At 51.6% G+C, this 24,178-nt stretch overlaps 7 protein-coding genes across 7 annotated transcripts; 6 read left to right on the plus strand and 1 right to left on the minus strand.

Moving 5' to 3' along the window:
- Window positions 1-807: 807 nt before the first annotated feature.
- On the minus strand, window positions 808-1,067 carry N7459_004315 (salicylate hydroxylase; the record flags this gene model as incomplete). Its single annotated transcript, XM_056943499.1, has 2 exons — window positions 808-855; window positions 921-1,067. 2 exons carry the CDS (start codon window positions 1,065-1,067, stop codon window positions 808-810), a joined length of 195 nt encoding a protein of 64 aa, XP_056800382.1.
- An 863-nt stretch (window positions 1,068-1,930) lies between these two features.
- N7459_004316 (putative salicylate synthetase) lies at window positions 1,931-3,248 on the plus strand (the record flags this gene model as incomplete). The annotated part of the gene is made up of 4 exons (XM_056943500.1): window positions 1,931-1,967; window positions 2,048-2,302; window positions 2,358-2,753; window positions 2,851-3,248. The coding sequence occupies 4 exons, from the start codon at window positions 1,931-1,933 to the stop codon at window positions 3,246-3,248; spliced, it is 1,086 nt and encodes a 361-aa protein (XP_056800383.1).
- A 2,041-nt stretch (window positions 3,249-5,289) lies between these two features.
- On the plus strand, window positions 5,290-7,380 carry N7459_004317 (uncharacterized protein; the record flags this gene model as incomplete). Its single annotated transcript, XM_056943501.1, has 1 exon — window positions 5,290-7,380. The coding sequence occupies one exon, from the start codon at window positions 5,290-5,292 to the stop codon at window positions 7,378-7,380; it is 2,091 nt and encodes a 696-aa protein (XP_056800384.1).
- Window positions 7,381-8,382: 1,002 nt separating this feature from the next.
- On the plus strand, window positions 8,383-9,393 carry N7459_004318 (uncharacterized protein; the record flags this gene model as incomplete). The annotated part of the gene is made up of 2 exons (XM_056943502.1): window positions 8,383-9,135; window positions 9,166-9,393. Coding segments are annotated over 2 exons (981 nt in total), but the record flags the coding sequence as incomplete, so codon positions are not given.
- A 638-nt stretch (window positions 9,394-10,031) lies between these two features.
- N7459_004319 (uncharacterized protein) lies at window positions 10,032-11,542 on the plus strand (the record flags this gene model as incomplete). The annotated part of the gene is made up of 2 exons (XM_056943503.1): window positions 10,032-11,420; window positions 11,483-11,542. 2 exons carry the CDS (start codon window positions 10,032-10,034, stop codon window positions 11,540-11,542), a joined length of 1,449 nt encoding a protein of 482 aa, XP_056800386.1.
- Window positions 11,543-12,340: 798 nt separating this feature from the next.
- On the plus strand, window positions 12,341-19,452 carry N7459_004320 (CCR4-NOT core subunit CDC39; the record flags this gene model as incomplete). Its single annotated transcript, XM_056943504.1, has 4 exons — window positions 12,341-12,997; window positions 13,054-13,378; window positions 13,444-19,307; window positions 19,387-19,452. 4 exons carry the CDS (start codon window positions 12,341-12,343, stop codon window positions 19,450-19,452), a joined length of 6,912 nt encoding a protein of 2,303 aa, XP_056800387.1.
- Window positions 19,453-20,012: 560 nt separating this feature from the next.
- N7459_004321 (uncharacterized protein) lies at window positions 20,013-23,954 on the plus strand (the record flags this gene model as incomplete). The annotated part of the gene is made up of 8 exons (XM_056943505.1): window positions 20,013-20,081; window positions 20,129-20,313; window positions 20,366-20,821; window positions 20,878-21,116; window positions 21,307-21,407; window positions 21,461-22,365; window positions 22,423-22,482; window positions 22,676-23,954. 8 exons carry the CDS (start codon window positions 20,013-20,015, stop codon window positions 23,952-23,954), a joined length of 3,294 nt encoding a protein of 1,097 aa, XP_056800388.1.
- Window positions 23,955-24,178: the final 224 nt, after the last annotated feature.

Genomic DNA, 24,178 nt, shown 5'->3' on the forward strand with positions numbered 1-24,178 from the left:
AGGGCACAGACAAGACAACGCGCTTTACACATCCCTGATGAGCTGCGACAGACTCCAATCACGATCTGCGACGTTTCCCCTCGAGCGGAAGGGGCGGCACATAATTAATCTGCATAAGAACGCTGCATCTCCCTATAGCGCCAATCTTTCCCATTTTTCTTTTCCTGTCATGAATGGTCAGCCCCCGATTGCCCTTATATACTAAGCCATTCTTCGAACAATACTGGACACCAGGAAGCCACAGCCGCTCTATCTGGCTCCTAGGATCTTCATAATACAATCACAAAGAGAGCATGTGCGTGGGACATCTGACCTCCTTCGGATACCACCGGGTAGATTACAAAAACTGCAACATATCATGCAAGTAAGCAATGGAAATACCCGCGCCAATGGAAAGTTGATGGCGTATCAGCGACCGATCGAGTCCGAGATGGTGTTGGATGCGGCTGGGATCGGAGAAACAGCAAGGAAAACAAACATTAAAGCAAGAGGTTTATTGTGGAGTCGAAGGAACAGGGCAGAAACCGAAGAAACGAGGTGCACTGGGAGGAGCAAGAAAGGAACCTGGAAGAGAAGCCTACGGACCAAGTCTATCTGTGCTGCGCGTGTCAGTTTAGGAGAGAACCCGAGAAATTGGGATGAAGAAGTCTCCATTGCTCTACTCCGAAATGTCGTCAAGGTGTGTGTTAGAATGGGCAATTTTCGGGGGGCAGCTTGATCAGCTCGTCCAGAAAATGCGCCCGGTGGACACCATTCTGGCCTCTGCTGTTTTGGATGGTCAAGGCAAATGGCCTGATGGTTGAAGTTCTATGTTTTGGTCAAGGAGCCCTCGTTGTAACCGTCGAGGTAGTCAAACTAGACATTCTGTTTGGAGGACCACAGATTGTAGCTGCAGATCTTCTCGAACGCGTTGTAGATACCATGATGACATACTTGCATGGCTTCGGCGTCGGGGCTTGTTCGTAGACTGTCACGGGGATGCCGTGATGGTAAAGGGTGATTGCGAGGATGATCTCAGCGATGCCGCCGCTGACGGCGACATGCAAGGGCTTTTTGTCCGGAAGCATCTTTGTAGCTGGAGGTTGGCAGGAGGACGAAGATGAGAGAAGAGGGAATAATCACTTAACTCAAACAGATAGTCTCTATCTTTTTCCAAGGATGCTCTCTCTAAACTTAGCGCTTATCCTGTATAATACAGTTTGTGGCGAGCTCTTTCAAAACAAAGATCTCGATTTGCTGCGCAGAGTCTTGTGACAGTCCGGGAAATCGGCAGATAGCTGATCAGTTAGTCTGTAATCACGACTATTTCTCAATAGTTCCTCGCCGAAAAACGAGGTAAATGGTTGAATTTCCTGTGTGACTATGCGATCAGTGATCGAAATGGAAATTGATGCGTGATACAGAAACCTACCACTTTCTTGTCGTCTACCAAAGAGAACCATCCACAGATATCTCCCCGTAGTGCCTGATAGAGGGCGTGGTAACTTGACCGATTTGGATTGTATTCTATTGAGTCTTCCATAATACCAGAGCCGAGCCTATGCATTCTGTTGGTCGTCATCGATTTCCTTTTCTGTCAAGACGCAGATGAACATAGCGAGGCATGGTTTCACTGCAGCTTCGGCTGCCTGCAAGACTGCGATCTCCTATGTCACTGTCGTCACAAATTGGGACACAGGGCGCTCCAGAAGGACTCACTTGGAAGGCAGGACGCAGCTGTATTCGACATCAAACGGCCGGTCGGCCACAGGTACTCTTGAAGTTGCGAACTGACAATAATAGAAGACTATGAATACTAGCCTTCTATCCACGCCATTTCAACGGATCATTCATCCACTCGTGATCAGGAAATAGACGAAATCAGTTTCCTTATTTCTATCACCAACTCCATTTGCTTCGTTATCCAATCTTCTATTCTTCGTCGCAAACTATGACCGTCTCTCACACATTGATTTCCTTCGCCGCGGGTATAAGGATGTTGTCGAAAGGGTGGTTGCAGTGCTGGCAAAGCATAAAAGCAAAGACTACTATGCTTATGAACGGGCAGGATGCTGGTATATCGATATCGGGAGCCAATCATCCTTGCTGGTAAGCCCGGACGGACAGAAGGATACTATCTCCAGCGGAGTCGAACGCAACGAGTATGCCATTAACGACTTTATTGCGAATGTGTCGAGAGAATTTCTGGCCCAGTATGCAAAGCATGGCCGCGAAACCTTCGGGTATGCGTTGGCTTTAACTATGCCGCCCACAGTCGGGGCCTGGCATACCAGCCCGGAAAATGGCCCTGTTGAGCCTAATGGTTCCGCGCACTGAAATTGTCTTCCGTCACGATCAAGTTACTCTGACGGGAACAGATGATCAAGAGTTGAGGAAAATGTGTCTCGTCAATGGCGCCACCACTGTGGCATCGGGCCCAACTCAGACCATCGACACACGGGATCCTCCTGGAGAGTACACGGCGCAAGTCGAGAAAGCGCTGGCGGGGATCTCGGAAGGTAAATACTCCAAGGTCATTTCATCGCGACAGGTGCAGCTCCAAGAGAAAGTGGATATGCCTGCCACCTTGTTGTGCGGCCGTCGCAGCAATGATCCTGCGCGAAGCTTTTCTTTCAATCACAGTGGCTCCCTGGTGACTAGCTTCAGTCCCGAACTCGTCATGTCCGTGAGACGTGGACAAGTGATCACGGAGCCTCTCGCTGGAACTCGGTCGCGCAAGAGCACAGAGGCAGAAGTCAATGAACTCCGTCAAGGTTTGCTGAATGACCCCAAGGGGAATTACTGAGCACGTTTTGGCCGTCAAGGAGGCGCTGGGGGAGCTTGGTTGACTATGCCCATCCGAGACGGTAGTGGTCGAGGATCTGATGTCAATGCGACCCCGTGGCAGCCTCCAGCATTTGGGATCTCGTGTTGCAGGGCATCTCTCCTCGGACAAGAATGCGGGATTTAGATGTCCTGTCCCCTTCGATCACTGCGTCGGGCTGTCCAAAGCAACCCGCTCTCGAAGCTATCCAGCGCCTGGAGCCCCAGCCCCGGGAGCTCTATTCTGGTGTCGTTCTGAGGCTGGATGGGACCGACGACTTCAAGCCAACCCTCGTCCTGCGCAGCGTTTCTCAGGACAGCAAGGGCAATGGGTCCAGGCTGACGCCGGTGTCATCGCCCAGTCTAAGCCAGAGCGGGAATTGACGGAAACCCAGGAGAAACTGGAGAGCGTCGCGCCATTTCTGGTCAAGGACCTGACATGTTAGACCCCGAGTGACAATTAAGCTTAGTGTTTCTCCGTTGCCTTTTCGAGCCCTTTGCTCTTCTCTTTTCCTGTATTCCTGTACTGGATGAAAAATAATATTTAGTCTCACTCTCGATTTTTCAAAAGTGCTTCTACCTTAGGGCTAGCAGTGTCGGTTCGCAAAGATTGACTCGACCTAACCGACATCGTCATCGAGGTCCAAGAAAAAGTAAAAAAAAATAAATACGTCGATGTCAGGTTGGCATAGGTGCTGGTGTATGTAGATGTGCACGAAAAGCTGCCTAACTTGAACTGTCAGATCTTTGAAATCTTGGTAGAGCGGCTATATTTCCCGCACCCGCATAAACAGAACAGATGAGCGGCAAGGTCGGGCTGGTGATTGGGCCACCACCGAGATAACTGTGTGCTATCAAGGATATGCACCACAAAACAGCATCGGTTCAGAACCCCAGGATTATGTGAGGGTGAGGCGGCACCGTATTTCAAAAATGATGGATCAATTCGGTGATGTGCCCAGGGTTATGCATCATGGTGCTTGTGCCTCATAGTGTACCCCGCGTTGAAGGCTCGATCATGCACCCTGAAACGCCTCAAAGCGCACCAACGTTAGGGGCGTTCCACCATGCAGATGTACTTCCATCCTTTCCTCCCATACGGAAAGGGCTTAAAGGCTTCTAACCAGATCGGGCGGTCGCTCCGTTTCTTTTGAGATGTTTTCCACGGTTCCATGGATGCGAGGCCGGTAGTACAGTAGTTAGCGAGTTAGATTGGAGCGACATACAAATTCTCCCCCTCTCCCAGATTGGGGGCACAGGGATTACTGCGCTGAGAGTTCATCGAGAGCAGGTGATGACTCGGCGAGGCTATGGCCCCATCCATGGATTTCCCACAGGATGAGATCGAGCTCGTTGGTATTTTCGACGGATAACGATTTGTCCACCTTTTGAGACCTACCGCACGGTACATGGTCCGAGATACCCGCCCAGCCAATCTTCAGCCCTGCTGGGCCCGATGCTTGAAAATCCCGGATATCGGCCGGATTGACTTTTCGAGAATTCCTGGCTCCACACAGGTTGTCTCCTGCTGTGTCCGAGGGGAACGAAATCTGGAGGGGGGGGGAAAGGCCGGCTGAGGCTGGGCCTGAGTGGACTCCGCAACGAGGTGGCCGTGGGGATGGTCCGAAATCACAGGGTGAGGCTGTTTGGACCCCCGACGAACCATTGAGAAGGGGTTCTGCCAGTGTGGATGGAGTCCAGACCCGGACAGAGACCGAACTTGGCGTGGTTCTGGACATCGGGGGCGGGAAAGAGAGAGAGAGAGAAAGAATAGTAAAATAACGATAATGATACTGGGAAACAAACAGCGTTGCTGATCCTGATCCTCGCAGGAACAGGACCTGTAGGAACGAGCGTCTGATGGATTCTAGATTTGCAGCACACTCAGCAATGCACGAATCCCAGGCTTAGGGGAGGGTGGCGATGTCCAGACCCACTGCGCAGCCGGAGGTGACTCTAGTCGCTAGTCTGGTCGCCCTAGTGGCCGTAGTGCACACGGAGTCCCAGTCAATTGCGTCTGATCGAAGGGTCCTCTCATGGGCCATGGGGAAGATGGTCAGGGGGCTTGGGGGAGCAAAGAGGGAGAAGAGAAGATAGAAAGAAGCAGGCGTTGATGGTGGATTGTAGAGAGGATTCCATATGTGCCGTCAATACTGAACATTTCACGGTGTTTGTTACCGGCCGCCCATCGTAACACGGCGCCCCCTCTCCCCCGGGAGTAATACCGCCGTCACACTAAGTCTCAAACTCAGACCTCCCTCCCTTTCCCTCCCTCCCTCACCATCTCACTTCATCGACCAACTGTCCCAACCCCCCATCCACCTCTCGCCCTTCCTTCTGCACCTTATTTCGATTTCCAGGTGAAGAAGGTTTTGGCGTTGCCTCGACTCGATTTGTTACCTGCCACCCATCCTATTCGGGGGCTTCAGTGAAACGGATTGAACCGAACCAAGAGGTGGCCCGACAGGGCTGCCGTTGCAAGGAGACATGTCTGGACACATCTCATCCGACCATTCTCGATCAGCTTCACGGTCGTCACAGACTCCGCGTCTGTCGCAGGGTCAGGCCTTTGATCCGATGCCTCGCCACTCCCTCAGTCGCACGTCGCGCGTCTCCAACCCCAATGTTTTCTCCGACGAATACTCATTGGAACCCATCGATGCCGACCAAATAGAGCGTGCCCCCAGCCCCGCCTCCATCACTTCCTCGACTACTCTCCGCTCAACTCATCCGCCTCAGAAGAACGTTGGCACGGCCGCTACCGGAAATGAGAATCCATTTGGCGATAATGCCAGGGTCTCGTTCGACGAGGCCCGTCGCTCAAGTTTACCCCAGAAGGGGGCAGGATTCTCCACCAACCGTAATTCTGTCACCTCGATCAGCAACACCTTCGCTGTGCAACGCAACCAAAGCGTCTCCTCCCGTTTCTCCATGCCCCGCGCCCTCAGCCCCTACACCGGAGCCACCGGCCCAAGTCATCCGTACGCCATGTACCCCCAGGTTGGGGTCAGTCGTTCTCCCAGTGTAGCAAGCACATCAACTCTTCGCCAGAGTGACCGCCCACTGGGTGAGTCGAACGGTCCTCAACATCCTTACGCGATGTATCCTCAAAACGTTGTTGAGGAAGGGATGGATGATGATGATGTGATCCCTGTCGGCTTCCCTGGTCACAACCCACCATACCAACCGCCTCCCGGCCACCGTGATGAAGAAGTTGGCGACATCATTGGACCAGATGGGCATACCGAGCCATTACCCCCCTACTCACGGTACCCCGCTGGGGTGGTTCCGAAGCCTCCTGGCACTGAGGCAGTGGTGATTGACGATAACCACGCGCCCGAGGAGCAACAGCTTCATTCTCCTACAAGAGAACCACCAATTTCGGAAACCTCATCTAGAGGTTTGGTCCCTGAAAATGCTGGCAACAATGACGGCGATGGCGATGGAGATCGCTCCAGAAGGGCGGTCCCGACCACGGGCATCATGGCATTCGAGGAGAAACTCAAGCAAAAAGGAAAACAGACTGCTTGCTGTGGGCTGCCTGTCTGGACGCTTGTTCTGGTCGCTACTGTGATGCTAATCGGTGGGTCTATTGGTGGCGTTATTGGTGGCGTCCTAGGCACGAAGAGAGCTGCGGAAGCCGATCGAAAGGCACAGGAGCAATCAGCTGGCCCTCCCATCGTGACAGTGACTGCCACACCGCAGCTTGACTACTCCACTATGACGACCACACCGACTAATCTGAAGAGCGTTCCGACCGGCTCTTTTCTTATTCCTGAGGTCTTGCAGAACTCTTCCGGATTCTGCATTGCAGACCACGAGTTTAAACAAGCTTGGAAATGTATGAACAACCCAAATAACTTTGAGGTCCATGTTGGGGGGACGGAGGGTCATCACTCGATCATTTTTTCGAATGAGGCTCCAACATCGAGCTTCACATATGGGGCTCAGCAGCCATATCTTCCTCAGCCTACGCAAAGCTTGAATTTTGCCGTTGACACGAGCGAGGCCGGTATGGGCCCCGCTCTTTTTTTCTGGGCTCTATTCAACAAATTGGTCATTGTACCGGAGGACACCTTCTCATCTAGTTCTGTCTCCGCGCGTGCATTGGGGGAGGATGTGTTTTCGCAGTTCCTGAACCGCAAGGAGACCGCACAGCCTGGTGAGAAGCCATGGTTCTGCTGGTGGAACAGTACCGTGCTGGAATTCTTCCTCTATGTCAACGAGTCGACGTCGGATACTACATACGGCGCTACTGCTTCGACCAATGGAAATATGGCAGGCAGCACGGCTACAGCTAATGCGCAGGCGAAGCGAGACGATGTCAAGAATTATCCGCGAAAGATCAAGATCGAGGAACGTCGCGATCACTCAGGGGCTCAATCACCTTACTGTCAACAAATGCAAGTGATGACAAATGGCCAAATTGCACAACTCCAAAATCAAGTGATCAACATCAAGGAGATTGAGCCAACGCCAACTACTACCTACATGAACACGGCAAGTGGCTCCGAGCAGACATACACAGCCAGGGCACAGTATGCGACGCCTTGCTACTGCCTGTCTTTTACTGAGTAAATTCTCTTCCTGACGTTCGAGCGGGTACCTTGGTCTCTATTGCGGTCCTTGAATCTTCATCGGGACCCTGGCGTTGGCGTTGATTGGCCCCAAATTAGCGTCGGTTTATGTGCACACGATTCTTTTCCTCTCCTGGGTGATTCTATTTGGTTTTTTTTCTCCCTTTCTTGACTCCCAATCAATCGTGGGGAATTTGATTATCATTTTATCCCATCCCACAGCCATTGTCTTTACCGCACTTGCGATGTTCGAACTCTGCGACATGATACGATTCTTCCCGCGCATTTCTCTTCTCTTATTGGGTTCTATATGGTATCTCGTTGTTGGTTCTCAAGTGGAACGGGCTTCTCCGGCGTTTATTGGATCAACCGATGCGGCTCGGGTACTGTTGACATGTCTGGTTCGTATCGATTTTTCTCGTTGCTTCTTCGAAGATATTGGTCGAATATCCTCCTTAGCATCTCGTGTGGTGTCACCGACGCTGCCGTCTTCTCCGCCAATATACAAGACAGCTCTTGGGAGACTCAATCGTCACGAGTAGTGTTTAGTATTGTGTCACCAGCGAATCTGAGGTTTTTGATTGATTATATCTGATCCTGGCGTACTACAGGAGTTGTTTGTCTGGTCGTTTCAATCTAATGGAACACGGCCATGCTCTCTTTTTCGTGCCGAGATTACATGCGGGAAGGAAAAGGCTCTGAAGGGTCAAAATAATGCAGACAAGGCTCGCATATATTGATTCCAGGTCCAAGCCATGAGTTGCAGAGCAATGCTCCACGCCTCCTATCTTTACGACTGTACTCGTCATCGCATTCTCGGCCCCTTCCGCCCCAGTTTCTCACACCAGTCGTGTTCGTATTCGCAGTCGTAATCGTAGTCATGCTAACTTGAAGGCCGATGGACAATCTTAGACTGGTCAACCACCTCGAGACAGGCGCTCTCCACTTGAAATCCTCCTCATCATCCCGGGGCTTGAACTCATCATTCTGACTTCATTGTCAGTGCGATGAAACGCGTCCAGCATGCTCAAATTGTACACACCGGCGACTCGGCTGCACTGACTTGAGACTCCTTCAAGTTCCAGCTGATTACTTTGTCCCAGCATCGCCTAGCGGTCGGGATCTCCCAGGAAATGGAGATTCGGATGAGCACGTCGGAACTCTGCCAGAGCCCTCCGGGCTCAAATATAGCATCCGGGACCTGGAACTCATACATCAATTCTCAACGGAAACCTACAAAAGCACATGTGGGGACCAGTCTGACATGGAAGATTGGCAATCTCTGATCCCACGACATGCTTATGCCCATGAATTTCTCTTACATGGCATTCTTGCAGTTGTTGCGTTGCACATAACAGCCACCACTCCTAACTCCAAGCGAGCCTTATCCTATCTTAATACTGCACTTCACTACAATAGCCTGTCCGTTGGACCATTTCGTCAGGCGCTCGACCACTTAACTCCGCATAATTGCGATGCTGTCTTCGCATGCTCTGCTATCGTCATGGTAATTGGCATTGGGATGCCATGCATCAGTGCAGAATACCGAGGCGAACCCCGTTGCATGGTCGAGAACATGGTCACTGCCTTTGAGTTACTCCAAAGCGCCAGTAGCATCTCCCGTATCAGCGCGTCATGGCTCCAGGCTGGCATTTTTTCGAGGTCCAACTTCTGGGAGATGCCAACTGCCGAACTAGATCGCGAGATATCTGAAGCTATAGAAGAATTGCTGTTGTTGAATCATTCAGCGCTCACGGTGAAATCTGAGGAATAACCCACAAACCAGGAAACCATTGAGCTTATGAGGTCCTGTTTTTCTAAATTTGTGCATACATCGCATCCAGCAGCTATCTTGGCATGGCTGGGATACGTGAAAGAAGACTTTGTCAATGGAGTGCGCTCACGAGCCTCGTTCCAATTGTTGGTTCTTATGTATTGGGGTGTCCTATTGAATGAGCTGGGTAATCACTTTAGTGGGCTCGGGGTGCTGGCAAAGCTCTCGTGGAGTTATTGACTGAGCTAAAGGACTATGAAGAGGATCCTATATGGGAACGAGCGTTGCAATGGCCGAGAAAGATGGTTCGGCTTTGATTAGCCCAGAAGCTACCCTGTATGAAGAGAGTCGATAGCCAAAGTTGACAATATATCCCCACAATCCCTCCAAATGGCAGGGCATGCACTCTGCAACACCATATTCCGACCCTGGGCTAGGACATAGTAGGCGACGGAAAAGGGAGGTCTTCGGGACTATTACGTTTCGCCGAGTACTCAGTCGGAACCATAAAGGGATTGCGGGTCAACTGAGTTTTCGAACTTGGCTACTTTTGACAGATGCGGTGATCGCCCATCTTTTTTTTCTTGCCATTCTAGCTTTACGTGAGACTCCAACCTTTTCTGCTTTGATCCAACTTGGCCTATCTACTCCCATCTCCTACGAAACGTGAGCGCTACTATACTTCACGGTCCATTAGTCTCGATGCGCCGAGTGGAGTGATTTAGGGTTTCTCGCAGACCATAAGAACTCTGGTTGGCCGGAGACCGTCCGAATTTGCCCGTTTATAAGCGTTGGGCTACTGGGCAAAATTCCTGGCCCTGAGTGACTTGAGTTGCATTCGCCTTTCGCAACTATCTTTACCGCGCCCCTCCGCCGTCATGGATCGCGATGAGATATCACGGAGCCAACATGCCCATCCCGACACCCCCAATCGCAGCGAGAATCGCAACGAGCACAAGATGCGACCAACTGCGCCCTTCGAAGAAAGAGATATCAAAGTGGGATATATGAGTGAGGCGGATAGACATGTATATGAAACTGGCATTCAAAAGTTCAGTCGGCTTGGTTGGAAACGCCTCACTGTTGTGCTCATTGTTGAAGCCATCGCACTAGGCAGCCTGTCAATTCCGTCCACTTTTGCAACACTGGGCATGGTTGCCGGTGTGATTTGCACCATTGGCCTTGGTCTGGTGGCAATCTACACCAGTTGGATTATTGGAAAAGTCAAGCTGGCCTTCCCTGAAGTTGCCCATTATGCCGATACTGGCCGATTGATGGGTGCACGCCTTGGATGCCCTCGCCTTGGGTTTGAGTTGATCAATATAATGCTGGGCATTCAATTGATTTTTCTCACTGGTTCTCACTGTTTGACCGGAACAATTGCATTTCGGAATATCACACAAAGCGATGTCTGTTCCGTGGTGTTTGGGGTGGTTTCGGCAGTGATTCTGCTCCTGCTGGCGATACCTCCTAGCTTCACTGAAATGGCTGTCTTGGGCTATATCGATTTTGCCTCTGTTATCCTGGCTATTGGTATTACGATCATCGCAACTGGTGTGGATGCTCACAAATCCCCTGGCGGGCTTGCCGCTGTGAACTGGTCTGCATGGCCTAAGGATGACCTGTCGTTCTCAGAAGCCTTCGTTGCAGTGACCAATATCATCTTTGCCTACAGCTTTGCACTCTGTCAGTTCTCCTTTATGGATGAGATGCATACGCCACGAGACTATGTCAAATCGATCTGGGCCTTGGGTATTCTAGAAATTATAATCTATACCCTTACGGGCGCCTTGATCTATGCTTTTGTTGGGCAGGATGTACAAAGCCCTGCCCTACTTTCGGCTGGGAGTCTACTGAGCCGCGTTGCATTTGGCATTGCTTTACCTGTGATCTTCATCAGTGGCTCAATCAATACCGTCGTTTTTGGTCGTCTGGTGCATGGTCGCATTTTTGCCAATTCTCAAATTCGGTTTATCAACACTAAGACCGGATGGTTGACATGGCTAGGAGTTATTGCGGCTGGTACTATCGTGGCATTCATCATTGCCGAGGTGATTCCCTTCTTCGATGACCTACTCTCCATCTCTTCATCTCTATTTATTTCTGGATTCACATTCTATTTCCCACCGATGATGTGGGCACTGCTCCTTAAGCAGGGCAGTTGGTCGGAGCCTAAGAACATCGCGCTGGGATTGATCAACTTGGCTGTCTTCCTGATTGGCATTGTCACTCTTGTTGGAGGAACTTACTCTAGCATTGATGATATCGTGAGTTCACATATACTAGTGCACTCGATGTGTTCCTGTGTGTTGCTAACCTGTTATAATAGATCAACAAGTACAGGGCCGGCACGGTGCATGGCGTTTTCACTTGTGGCTCACCAGAGTAGATGGTGCAAGCCATCTAAGTTGGTTCTTGCTAGGTTCTGAATCTCAGAATCTCGCCCGATCTGGTGATGACTAGTATATAACTTACATATAGTAGTAGTTGGGAAGAGCCTCTTGAATGCGGAGGAATCGATGCACTGAGGTACAGCATGATCTTCTGTTTTTCTTACTCCATATTGTCATAGACTTAGTATAGAAGTCATAGACACTACTTAGCGTGGACCTTGAACTGGCATGTGGCTATCTATCGGCAGAACAAATCACAAGTAGAAAATCAGCGAATAGGCAAGGCCGCGGAAGCCCACCTGGGTCGGGATCGCAACAGCCTGGAGCCCTGGAGGGCGGGATGCCAGACAATGACTCAGCAACTTGTACGTGGTCATGTGACTCGAGTCGAATTCGACTTCCATGACATGCGACAGGCGCTACAGACAAAGCGGTCCGGGTGCCTATAGCCTGGTATTGTACAGTAGATCTGTAAGATGCGAAAAAGACTGTTTAAGCCATCATGCAAGCGTCTCCCTGTGCCCCACCCTCTTGTGCCCAATTGCCAGAAGCTCCCGCCTGGCGCCTGAGGCACCAATCCTGCCGACACCTCGCACCTTGCACACCATTCCTCTAACCTCTCCTCATCGCCATCCGCATTCCCTTCCACAACACCCCATCCTCCTTTCCCGTCAAATCCTCAATTCTCGGTATCGCATGACCTTTCATTCAATCGGTTGGCCATATATTTGTCCACTGCGCCCGCTCGAAAATCTTGTCGTTGGACCTTCAGATCAAATGATCGCGTCTCCTAGATGACCTTCCCTCCCCCTCACCCTTCCGCCCAATCGTCGATTGCTTCTGGCACCGATAAATCTTCTTCGACCAGGACTGAGATTGGTGCCTGGGGTCGGTCCGCGTCGCAGTCCGGCATTCGTCGTGGTTTGACTCCTCTCGCGACCAATCTCTCATCCGCCGTTCCCTCTGCCTCCTCCCGGGGCTTGGACGCAGGCCCTGGGGTCTCTACACCGTCGTCCTTCTCTGCCGTTCTGAGCTCCACAAGGGGTCTTTCTGGGGGCAGCCCCAAGCCCGTACCCTCCCCCTTCACCTCGCTGCAGTCGGGCTCGCAGCAACAAGCCCAATCGCTTTCCTCTCCCAAGTTTCGCGCGCACACACCCTCTGCAGGCTCCCACTTCGCCTCGGCAACCGGCTCCATCACGGGTGGTGGAGGTACTGGGGGTGGAGGTGGGCCGGGATCTTCTAGAGGTGCTACCTTTTCACCACTGTCGTCCGGCACAACCGTGAATTCACCTACGGGCTTTGCTTCCGATAAGCCAGGCTCGGCCGCCGCTCATTCGAGCCAGTCATCTCTTACCAAGATCTCTATCGCACAGGTCTTCCTCCTGTTGGACTCGATCACAGAGAAGGAAGGGAAAGAAAAGTGGGAGACCAAGGCTGCTCAAATACACAAGGTAAATGCCAGCTGCATAAAATTTGCCATGCGCGTATGGAGGCTAATAATGAGTAGCTTGTAACATCCAACGGCATGGATGTCTTTTCAAAGTACTTCCGCCGCCTTCTCACCGGCAATGCGCCTCAGATCTTCCCAGGGGTCAACAAGTCTGTCGAAAATGCGGGAAACTATCCCCTTCTGGTCCAGGAAATGCAGAAGGTTTCCTCGGATATCGAACAGGCTCAAAAAATTGCCGAGACGGTGGATATGTCTGAGGGTGACATCTTTCGCGATTTCGATCTCTCTACCTTCTTGGATCATTTCCGCCTTGACCCTATTGTGAAGGTCGCTCTAGCATTAGCTTTCAAGTTGACGAACAAGTCAGATCTTCGAGCCAAAGGTGAGATTCATTTGCTTAATGATCTCTGTGAGAACTGTATTGCTAACGCAGCTTTACTTACACAGCCGACGCAATCCTTTCAAACTCACTCTCTCCTTTCCTCCAAAGCCTGGCCAGTCCCTCCGAGGTGAACAAGGATTTCAAAAACTCTTTCCTCGGAATGACCATCGAACGATTTATCCTATACCCTCCCCGTAATTTCACCGATGAGGTCAAGGCCAAGTTGGTCTACGCAGCAAACCTGCGATATCAGAAGCTAGGCTTGGACATGCCGTTTGAGGTATCCTCAGCTCTACAAATGTTTAACTTTGTGAACCCGCGTTATGTCCTTGTGCGGCAGCTTCACTCTAAGGGGCCACGCGCAACAGCCAACACAGAGACAATTACCGAGGTTATCAATGCAACGGGATCGGATGGCTGGAGCGAAGAGAACTTGGCCACCTCTCTTCTCTTCATGATCTTGTCGCAATACTGGCAACAGTTCTCGTTGCAGACACTTCTGAGTGCATTTTCTGAGAAACAATTCAACTGGTCACACGTGTTCCGACACTTTGATCGTGAAGGATTGAGAGTGGACCCAAAACAGTTCGAGAAATTGTACGGTGTCCTCTCCGCACACGCTGGAAATGATCCTTCGCTGGACATCCAGAAGCTCTGGGGTGGTGACTGGGAGCACCGTGATACTCAGATGTCGTTTTTGACAGCATTCGTTGCCTCACGAACCGACGCTTCCCAAATTCCCACTCTGCGTGCAACCTTCCCGGCTGACTTTTTCGACGACGCACCCGAGCTTGTGAAACTGCAGGGCGAGCGTGCAGCTAAATCGCCACTTCGATCTATGGATGCTATGCGAGCCATTTTTGACCTCGCGTTATTTTCTCAGGCTTCATGGGCTGCTACAGAAAGCCAGCTTCTCATCAAAGCCGTGGTCCAGTACGACCTTCCGGTATTCCTTGTGTCTGCTCTGGCTCTTCCACAGCCATGGTCCAATGTCCAGCAGAGCTTTGTTCTCCGTACCTTCATCGTGTTCATTTCGAAGCAAGAAGATGGTTATCAACTCGCCTTGCATGGAGCCTGGCGCCAGGATCGGCAATGGGTGGCTGAACAGTTATTTGCTACTTTCACTCAAGATCCAACTGCTACTGCCGCGATTTATGATCACGCAGCTGAATTCGGCTGGCTCGAGTACTTGCTTGGATTCACCAATGGCCTCGCCCTAGATCTTGCTTGCTACTCTCATCGCAAGAGTTCATTCGACTTGGAACAGTGGGTTCGGAATGCTTCTCAAAAAGGGCCCGTGGACATGGGTAGCCTTTTGTCGAAGTTTCTGAGAATCAAGGCAGAGGATGAACTGCATGTGCAGCGAAAAGAGCAGCCTGCCCCGCAGATGGTCAGTTTGGCCGTCAAGACTGTTTTCACGCTCCTTTCTGTTCTGGAGGAGTTCGTTGGTGACCGCGAAAATCTCACCCCGGTTCAACGCATCTGCATCCAGACTTATCCTCGATTGATCAATTACGGCGAAGGATTTGACGATATCATCGATGCCAATGGTGAGAATGGAAACACATTGCCTGAGGCCATTGACAAGCAAATGCAAGACTTATTTGGCAAGATGTACCACGAGGAACTCTCACTCCGGGAAATGTTGGAGCTCATGCGGCGGTACAAGTCTTCTCGGGAACCCGAGGAACAAGACCTCTTTGCTTGCATGGTACACGGCCTAATTGATGAATACCACTGTTACCACGAGTACCCTCTTGAAGCCCTGACCAAAACTGCGGTTATGTTTGGTGGCATCATCAACTTCCGTTTGGTTGACGGCATCACACTGAAGGTCGGCTTGGGCATGATTTTGGAAGCTGTCAGAGAACACGAAATGCACGACCCAATGTATAAATTTGGCGTTGAAGCGATCGAGCAACTGATCAACCGTCTTTCGGAATGGGCCGGTTTCTGTCACCTACTCCTCCAGATCCCCACGCTACAAGGCACGCCGATTTTCCAGAAAGCGGAGGAAGTGCTCCACGAGCAAGGCAATAACGGGGATGACAGCTTCGTTCCTCCTCCACCCATGCCCAACGGCGAGAGCAAGGATCCTCTGACACACGATGGCTCTTCTCAAAAGTTCCGTTCCCTTCAAGTCGATGCTCCGCTTCGATCGGAACTTTACCAAGATCCGGATGAAGATATCCAAGACAAGATTCTTTTCGTGTTGAACAATGTCTCTGAACAGAACATGGATGAGAAGCTGCGCGATCTACGTGAAGTATTGCGAGACCAGCATCATCAATGGTTTGCATCGTACCTGGTGGAAGAGCGCGCCAAGCTCCAACCCAACTTCCAACAGCTATATCTTGACCTCCTCGACCGGATTGGAGATAAGATCCTTTGGGCGGAGGTCCTTCGAGAGACCTATGTCAGCCTTGCTAGACTATTAAACTCCGAAGCGACCCTGAATTCAACCACAGACCGTGGCCATCTGAAGAATCTCGGCGCGTGGCTTGGTTCATTGACAATCGCCAAGGACAAGCCTATCAAACACAAAAATGTGTACTTCAAGGGTTTACTCCTAGAAGGATACGATACCCATCGCCTGATGGTTACGATCCCCTTTACTTGCAAGGTCCTAGTCCAAGCCACCAAATCCACGGTCTTCAAACCGCCTAACCCATGGCTCATGGACATTCTGGGTCTCCTGCTAGAACTGTACCATTTCGCCGAGCTAAAGCTCAATCTCAAGTTCGAGATCGAGGTCCTTTGCAAAGACCTTGATCTGGATCACAAGTCCATTGAGCCAGCAATTATCATTCGGGATCGAGCTGCCCATGGTGAAGAAACGTTGTCTACCACCAACCTCCCAGAGGGCCTGGAAGCATTCGAGGACATGGCCCTCACTTCTATCAATCAGGGTATCCGCAATGAGCGACTTTCACCCGCCGCCATTATGTCAACTCTTCCAAGCCTCGACAAGATCCTCGTGCTGCCTCCATCGGCGAGCAGCATGGTGGATCCCACCATCCTTAGGCAGATCGTTCATACTGCAGTGGAACGTGCCATCGCTGAGATCATCACTCCAGTGGTAGAGCGCTCTGTCACTATCGCCTCCATATCTACCGTTCAGCTCGTTTCGAAGGACTTTGGAATGGAACCCGATGAGGAGAAAGTACGACATGCTGCTGGTATTATGGCTCGACAGCTCGCCGGTAGTCTGGCCCTTGTCACATGTAAAGAACCACTCAAGGTTAGCATGACCAACTATATCCGGATGATCCAGCAAGAATACTCAGATCAGCCCATGCCTGAGGGTCTGATTCTGATGTGTGTCAATGACAACCTGGATGCTGCTTGTGGTATCGTCGAAAAAGCGGCCGAAGAAAAGTCTTTACCCGAGATTGAAAAAATGATTGAGCCTCAGGTGGAGGCACGCCGCCGTCACCTTGCCACCCGGCCTAATGATCCATTCATCGATCCATCAATGAACCGCTGGGGCCTATTTATCCCGGAGCCTTACCGTCAAGCTCCTGGCGGTCTTAACAAGGAACAGCTGGCTATCTATGAAGAGTTTGCTCGCCAATCTCGGGGCCCTGGAGCTGCTCACCCTCAGAATATTTCAACCGAATCTGGTCGCCAACTTCCCGATGTCCTTCAGGAATCTTATCCTGCCATTCCAAACCTTTCCACTCCTGCCGAACAGCCCGCCGTCCCTCATCGAACCCCTCAGCCACAACACGCAGTTTCGCAGATTGGCGTGCATACAAATGGCTTCCTAGATGCCCAAAGCCCCCGGGAGAGGGTCGAATCTCTCATCTCTGACTTACAGCAATCTGCTCGCAACGCTCCTGAGGAGCATGTGAAAGATCTTGGCAGAGATAGTGCGGTTCTACAAGAATACAACCAGGCACTGCGCACCATTCTGGCATCGCCAAACGGGGAAGAGCTGGCCAGACTAACCTCCTTGAAGGTTTGCACCACGCTCTACTCTCAGTCAACGGGCCCCTTGGAACTTGAGGTTCTCGTTCATCTCCTTGCCAAACTTTGCGACATGTCCACCCTGATCGCACGTTACACCTGGGCTCTTCTTGCCGAGATTGACGACGAGCACATGTTCAATGTGCCAGTCACTGTTTCTCTCATCGATGCGGGGCTCCTTGACATTCGTCGCGTTGACATGGTCCTGACACGTCTCATTCTGCAGAAGAACGTCAGCGCATTGGAGCTACTGAATGAGTTAATGAGCCGCGTTCTGTTTAGTGAAGAACCATCTGCCTTGAGGTCGGACTTCTCTGGCAGCCTGGAGGCTATGAGTCAGTGGCTAGCGGAAGACGGTAATGTTGCTCCGGCCCTGGATATCATTCGCAAACTTCGTGACTGTGGTATCCCAGAAGTCGTCAACCCACTTCTTACCGACCAGGCCCGCTCCAAGCGAGACCAGATGGAGTACATCTTCAGCGAATGGATTGGTGTCTACAAGGCTTCCGGTGCCACTGATCGCACATACCATTCATTCCTCCAAGATATGCACAATCGCCAGGTGATGAACACTCCCGAAGACTCGGCCACTTTCTTCCGTCTTGCCATCGATATCTCGGTGGTCATGTTTGAGCATGAAGGTCAGAACCCGAACGGCAGTCTCGACGAGGCCTTCCTTTACATAGACGCTCTCGCAAAACTCGTCGTTCTTCTCGTCAAATTCCAGGGTGAGAACATCGGCGCCGTCAAGGCCAGTAAGTCTGCTTACTTCGGCTCCATCCTTTCTTCGCTGGTCCTTGTCCTCAACCACCACCAAGTCATGAGAGGGGAAGCTTTCAATCAGCGTGTCTTTTTCCGTCTCTTCTCGAGCATCTTGTGCGAATATTCCGTGGCTGGCCTGCAACATCATGATCAGCACAAGGGCATGATCTTCGCCATGGCTCACAAGTTCCTATCTCTCCAACCGCGCTATGTGCCCGGCTTCGTCTATGGATGGTTATCTTTGGTATCTCACCGCGTGTTCATGTCTGACATGTTGAACATGCCGGAGCGCGCAGGCTGGGCTCCTTACTGCGAAATCATGCAAGCCCTGCTGTCCTACATTGGCGAACAGCTAAAGGCAGCCAATATTTCTTACGTTGCCAAGGACTTGTACAAGGGTGTTCTTCGCATCCTGTTGATCCTGCACCACGATTTCCCTGAGTTTGTCGCTGAGAACCACTTCCATTTCTGCAATGTGATCCCCGCTCACTGCGCTCAACTTCGCAACCTCGTGCTCAGTGCTTACCCGTCGTCCTTCCACAAGCTCCCGGATCCTTTCAGAGAGGGACTCAAGGTGGAGCGTATCGAAGAGATGCGAGAAATCCCCAAGATTGCTGGTGATATTGCTGCACCTCTAGAACACGCAAACCTCAAGCATGTCGTGGATGGTGTACTGCAAACTGACAACATCGCCGAGGGCGTTCTTGAGAAAATTTGTGACGTTATCACCAACCCCGAAGTCAAGGACACGGCTCTCTTCTACGTTCCTATTAACGTGGATGTTGTCCTCGTGAACGCATTGGTCTTGTACATTGGCCAGCAGGCTGTGATGGAACATACCTCGAAGAGTAACACACGCAACGCATTCGAGACCTCAGCTCACGCCGCTCTTCTGGAGAAGCTCGCTCAGGCTATGCAGCCCGAGGCTCGGTACTATTTGCTTAGTGCCATGGCGAACCAGCTCCGGTATCCCAATAGCCATACCTACTTCTTCAGCTTCACCATCCTGCGTCTCTTCGGCGTCGACTACTCGGAACAGGATGAGTCCGATATCCGTCAACAAATCATTCGCGTGCTATTGGAACGACTCATCGTCCACCGCCCGCACCCGTGGGGCTTGATCATCACCTTGCAAGAGCTTCTTCAGAACCGCAGCTACTCGTTCTTCCGTCTCCCCTTCATCCAGGCGGCTCCTGAGGTACGATCTGTTTTTTCGACTTCTTGCGTCGGTGGTGGTTCTTTCCCATCTTAGATATCGATGCTAACTATACCTCCAGATCGGTCGGCTCTTCGATGCTCTTCTCCAGCACATTCAACAGCAAAGCCCCCGCCCCATTGCGTAAGCTTTGCGCCTCTCCTCTTTCTCCGGACACATTCTAGTCGGCATTGTCATGTCAGACTCTACTCATTGTATTCTTCACGGGGTCTTTTTGCTTTCACACTTTATTCTTACGTCTCATGTTACGGCCGGGATTTGCCATGGGGATGGTATGCATCTTTCCTATTCGTGTCACGATTTCCGCATGACCTGAGATATTACGATATTTTCGCGTTCCAAGGCTGCTCGCGACCTGTAATGATAAGATCGTAAAAGCTGGAGTTCATGGTCTTCTGCATTGACGGTTGGGGATTTCTCGTTTAATTCAACTTATTATTCCTGTATAGATATTTTGTCTTGCCCGTAAATGCGTAACAATTTGCTAAATATCACCTTCTACTTCTGAATATGGGTCGTCATTTGCTCTGTTTGGATCATGAACTTCCATGAATTAAGCGGTCGAACGTGTTGACTGGGAAGGGCACGCATGATCCATGGAGCTCCGATAAGCATGAAGCAAGGACCCGCGCTACATCTGCCGAGGAACCTGTTTCCGACCTTCACTTCCACCAAACACCCCCCGCAATGGCCGAGTCGGAGTACACAGACGATGAGACGGATTATGATGGCCCATCTTCACAGGCATTGGTCATGGTTAGCCATCCTCCCGCTTTCCTTCGTCTGGCCTTAACACAAGCTAGGACGCGCTCCTGACGCCGTTCCGCGCGCTGTTCTCCAAGACCGCGCTGCGCATATACCTGAACGTCCTCATATTTACCATCGCCACGCTTTTTATGCTAGGACTCTCCGGCCTTGCATATGGCATATTCTACTTGAAGTTCATTCCCACGGTCGGAGTTGACCGAGAGGTGCATCTGCAGTTTGGGTAGGCATGCGTGCTTCTACAGCCAGACAATTGACTGACTTCAATGTTTTAGTGATGAACACCCGTGGGGAACTGCCTCCTTCAAATCGGAGTTCGTGTCATCCCAGCCTTACGACGTGTCTGTCGCGCTTGACCTACCTCGCACACCTTCCAATCTCGACGTCGGCAACTTCATGATCGACCTCACTCTCTACGCCCCCCAGGCAAGCTCTGTCCTGCCCACGCCTGGCAGTGGAGCAAACACAATCTCGCGGTCTCGCCGGTCAGCGATTCTGACCTACACCTCCCCGCTCGTGGACGTCGCTCGCAGGATGGCCCGTCTGCCGCTCTATGTGGTTGGCTGGCGCCGAGAGGCGGAGACCTTGGAAGTCCCGATGATGGAGAAGGTAGAGTTCGCGCGAGGTGCGCGCAATCTACCGGAAAGCTTGCGCCTCGAAATCCAGAGCGATGGGAAAATGCAGGTTTATGCTGCGCGAGTCGAATTCCGTGCGCGGTTTACGGGGCTTCGGTAAGAATCACGAGAGAGATGGTGCTTCGGGGATAATTTGCTAATGCTTTGCACAGGTGGTTCATGTATCGGTGGAAATTCACATCTTTTGCCGTGTTCAGCTCCTTGTTCTGGGCTGTGTCAATGGCTTCTCTAAGTCTCACTTGGTTTCTTCTAAAATGGGCTCTGGAACCAGGGCCGAAGAAAGAGATTGAGGAGGAACCGCATGCCTCTGTCAAAGAGGAGCCCGAAGACGGCGGATCCTCCAGTGGACCTGTCAAGGTCAAAAAAGAGGAATCAGTGGAGCCGGAGAGTAGTATGTTGCTGCAGAGCTACCCTGAAGATGACGACGGAGGGGTTGGTTCAGGGTTAGAGAGTGCCCATGCCCTCGGGGTGCAGAAGCGACGTAGTCGTTTGACTGAGGATGACCATTAAAGACCGATGGAAGAAGTGATGTTCTTAATTGCTGCCCAATATACCCATAGTGACGTGACGTGAATGCCAAGTCGTGATTTCAAGTTCCGATCAGAACTGCCCCGCGGGGGGAAATCTCCGATTCTCTCTCCTCCGCCAGCCCTCCATTGACCATTTCGCCATGCATATCCTGGTCCGTACAAGCTCTGCAATCTAAATTGGACTACGCTAATGGCTTCGGTCTAGGTCACCAACGACGACGGTCCACCGTCGAATCAGTCGTCGCCCTATGTTCACTCCCTCGTCCACTCACTACAGTCTGCCGGCCACACGGTCTCGGTCGTCCTCCCACATCAGCAGCGATCATGGATTGGCAAGGCGCATCTGGTCGGAGCTTCTGTGAAGCCAACCTATTTCCGGCCGGGTACTTTGCATCAGGAGGACGGTACAATTCACCATCTACCACAAGGAAGCAATGGCGAGCCAGATGACGGTGGTGACGAATGGATTCTGATCGACTCAACCCCCGCAAGTTGTGTTCAGATCGGTCTCTATCATTACTTCCAGGAGCGAGGCCCAATCGACGTTGTCGTGTCGGGTCCGAACTATGGCCGCAATACCACTGCGCTGTTCGCATTGTCGAGTGGCACCATTGGCGCCGCTATGGAAGGCGCTGTCTGTGGGAAGCACTCGATTGCTCTGTCATACGCTTTTAGCTCTCGTAACCACGACCCTGTTGTGATCGCAGAGGCATCAAAACACTCAGTCCGATTGATTGAGTACCTCTGTGCCAACTGGGCGGATGATGTGGATCTCTACAGTGTCAATGTTCCCTTGGAGCCCGGCGTGAGCCAGAACAAGGTGCTTTACACGAACATGCTAATTAATAAATGGTCTTCTGGCAGCTGTTTCGAGGTTAAAGACCCGGTCACTGCTGGTGATCCAGAGCTGGAGGAGCAGCGATTGCGCATTGCAGGCGAAACGGCTGGAAAGCAGCCTGAGCCGACAAATGGCCCCAGTGATAAGTCGAAACCATCCAGGTTCCAGCACAAGCATTTCAAGTGGGCGCCGAACCTGCAAGACGTATATCGGAGCGTGGAGGAGAATGCGCCTGGTAATGACGGCTGGACTGTCAAGGAACAAATGACCAGGTTGGTCTTTGAACGCAGATTCAATTGTCTGTTTACTAATAAATTTCCTTCCAACAGTGTCACCCCTCTCAAAGCGAGTTTCATGCATACGCCCGGTATATCGGGGGAGATCAAGCTGTGAGTGGAGTTTTGGCATGATGGCTACAATGGTTTCGTCTCAAATATACGTGGTACCTGCGCTCTAGTCATCTGGCCTATTTGATAGACATCATGCCCCCCGTGTCCTCCCTTTGATGATTTGTTTTGCGGCTCTCTCGCGACTTCTATACATATTCTTCAATGAGTGGTTCTGATAGACGGGTCTATGTAGATCAAATGATCAGCTTACGGTATATTCCATTGTCGATTGTGATGATCCCTATGTGCAGGAGCTCGTGGACCAAGCGTTAGCCCGTCGTCTGGGTGATGCAGTTCGTTCGCAGCGGATATCAGCTCTCTCCGAACTGCCAGATCCCTCGGCGCCCCTGTTTCAATACCGCGAATATGAGCGCCTCGACTTCGATCACATCCTGTCCAGACCATCGACATCCCTCGGAAATGCCTATATTATTCGAAAAGCACTCATTCGCAAACACTACCTCTCAAACACCGTGGCCGGCTGGATCTCGAAACACCCGGACAGTATCCTACGAGCCCATTTCAAGCCTGCCTTCGACTTTGAGCTCGACTATTCCGAATTCCTCGACGAAGCCCTTTTGGAAGCATATGAGCTACGCGAAAGTCTAGAGAGGAACGGAGAGCGGCCTGAGTCAGACAAGGAATGGTGGATTCTCAAGCCCGGCATGAGCGATCGGGGCCAGGGAATCCGACTCTTCAACAGCGAAGACCAACTGCGCGAGATCTTCGAGGAGTGGGACGAGCCCTCCGACGACGAAAGCGGCTCCGAGGCCGCAGACAAAGATGACGCCAATGCTGCCCACGATGCAGGAGTCGTCACCTCCCAACTGCGCCACTTTCTTGCCCAGCCCTATATCGACCCACCACTCCTCCTGCCTTCATCCTCGAACCGCAAATTTCATATTCGCACTTACGTTCTCGCGACGGGGGCTCTCAAGGTCTACGTCTTCAAGGAGATGCTCGCGCTCTTCGCCGCAAAGCCATACTGCCCGCCCCATGAAGAAGAGGATGAAGTCAAGGATCTAGCTCGGCATCTTACCAACACTTGTTTCCAGGAAGGCGGCAGCGCGAACGAGGGTAGTGTGCGCCGCTTCTGGGATCTGGATCACCACGTCCCCGGCCTGGCAGCTGATTGGAAGGAAAAGATCTTCGACCAGATTTGTGCGGTAACGGGTGAGGTCTTCGAGGCAGCATCTCGGGGTATGATGGTTCATTTCCAGACGCTGCCTAATGCATTCGAGCTGTTCGGTGTGGACTTCTTGGTTGATAGTGCCGGGTGTGCATGGTTGTTGGAGATGAATGCGTTCCCGGATTTCGCGCAGACGGGCGAGGAACTGAGGGATGTTGTTGTTGGTCGACTGTTTGAAGAAACCATTGACGTTGCCGTGAAGCCATTCTTTGGCTTGGGACAAGCTCCGGGGACTGGGGATTTGAAGTTGGTCAGAGAACTGGATTTGGGAAGACGCGCATAGATCGGTGTTTGGGAATCGGTGTTCTGTAGATGGGTCGACTGTTTTATGTTCAAAAAGTGGTTCTATGAATTAGATGGCGTTCATGTCATTGACAGGTTCCAAATCCGAATGGGTTCCAATCCTTGAAGGCAGAACAACCCATATCACCATCGAGGAGCTTATGGCCACGCCGTAGCCACCACAGAACGTTATTGAGCTAACAGTTTACTCATTATATTGATATT

This window comes from Penicillium hispanicum (assembly GCF_028827665.1).
Source record: "Penicillium hispanicum strain IBT 35686 chromosome Unknown utg000004l_segment0_segment0, whole genome shotgun sequence".
NCBI classification, from domain to species: domain Eukaryota; kingdom Fungi; phylum Ascomycota; class Eurotiomycetes; order Eurotiales; family Aspergillaceae; genus Penicillium; species Penicillium hispanicum.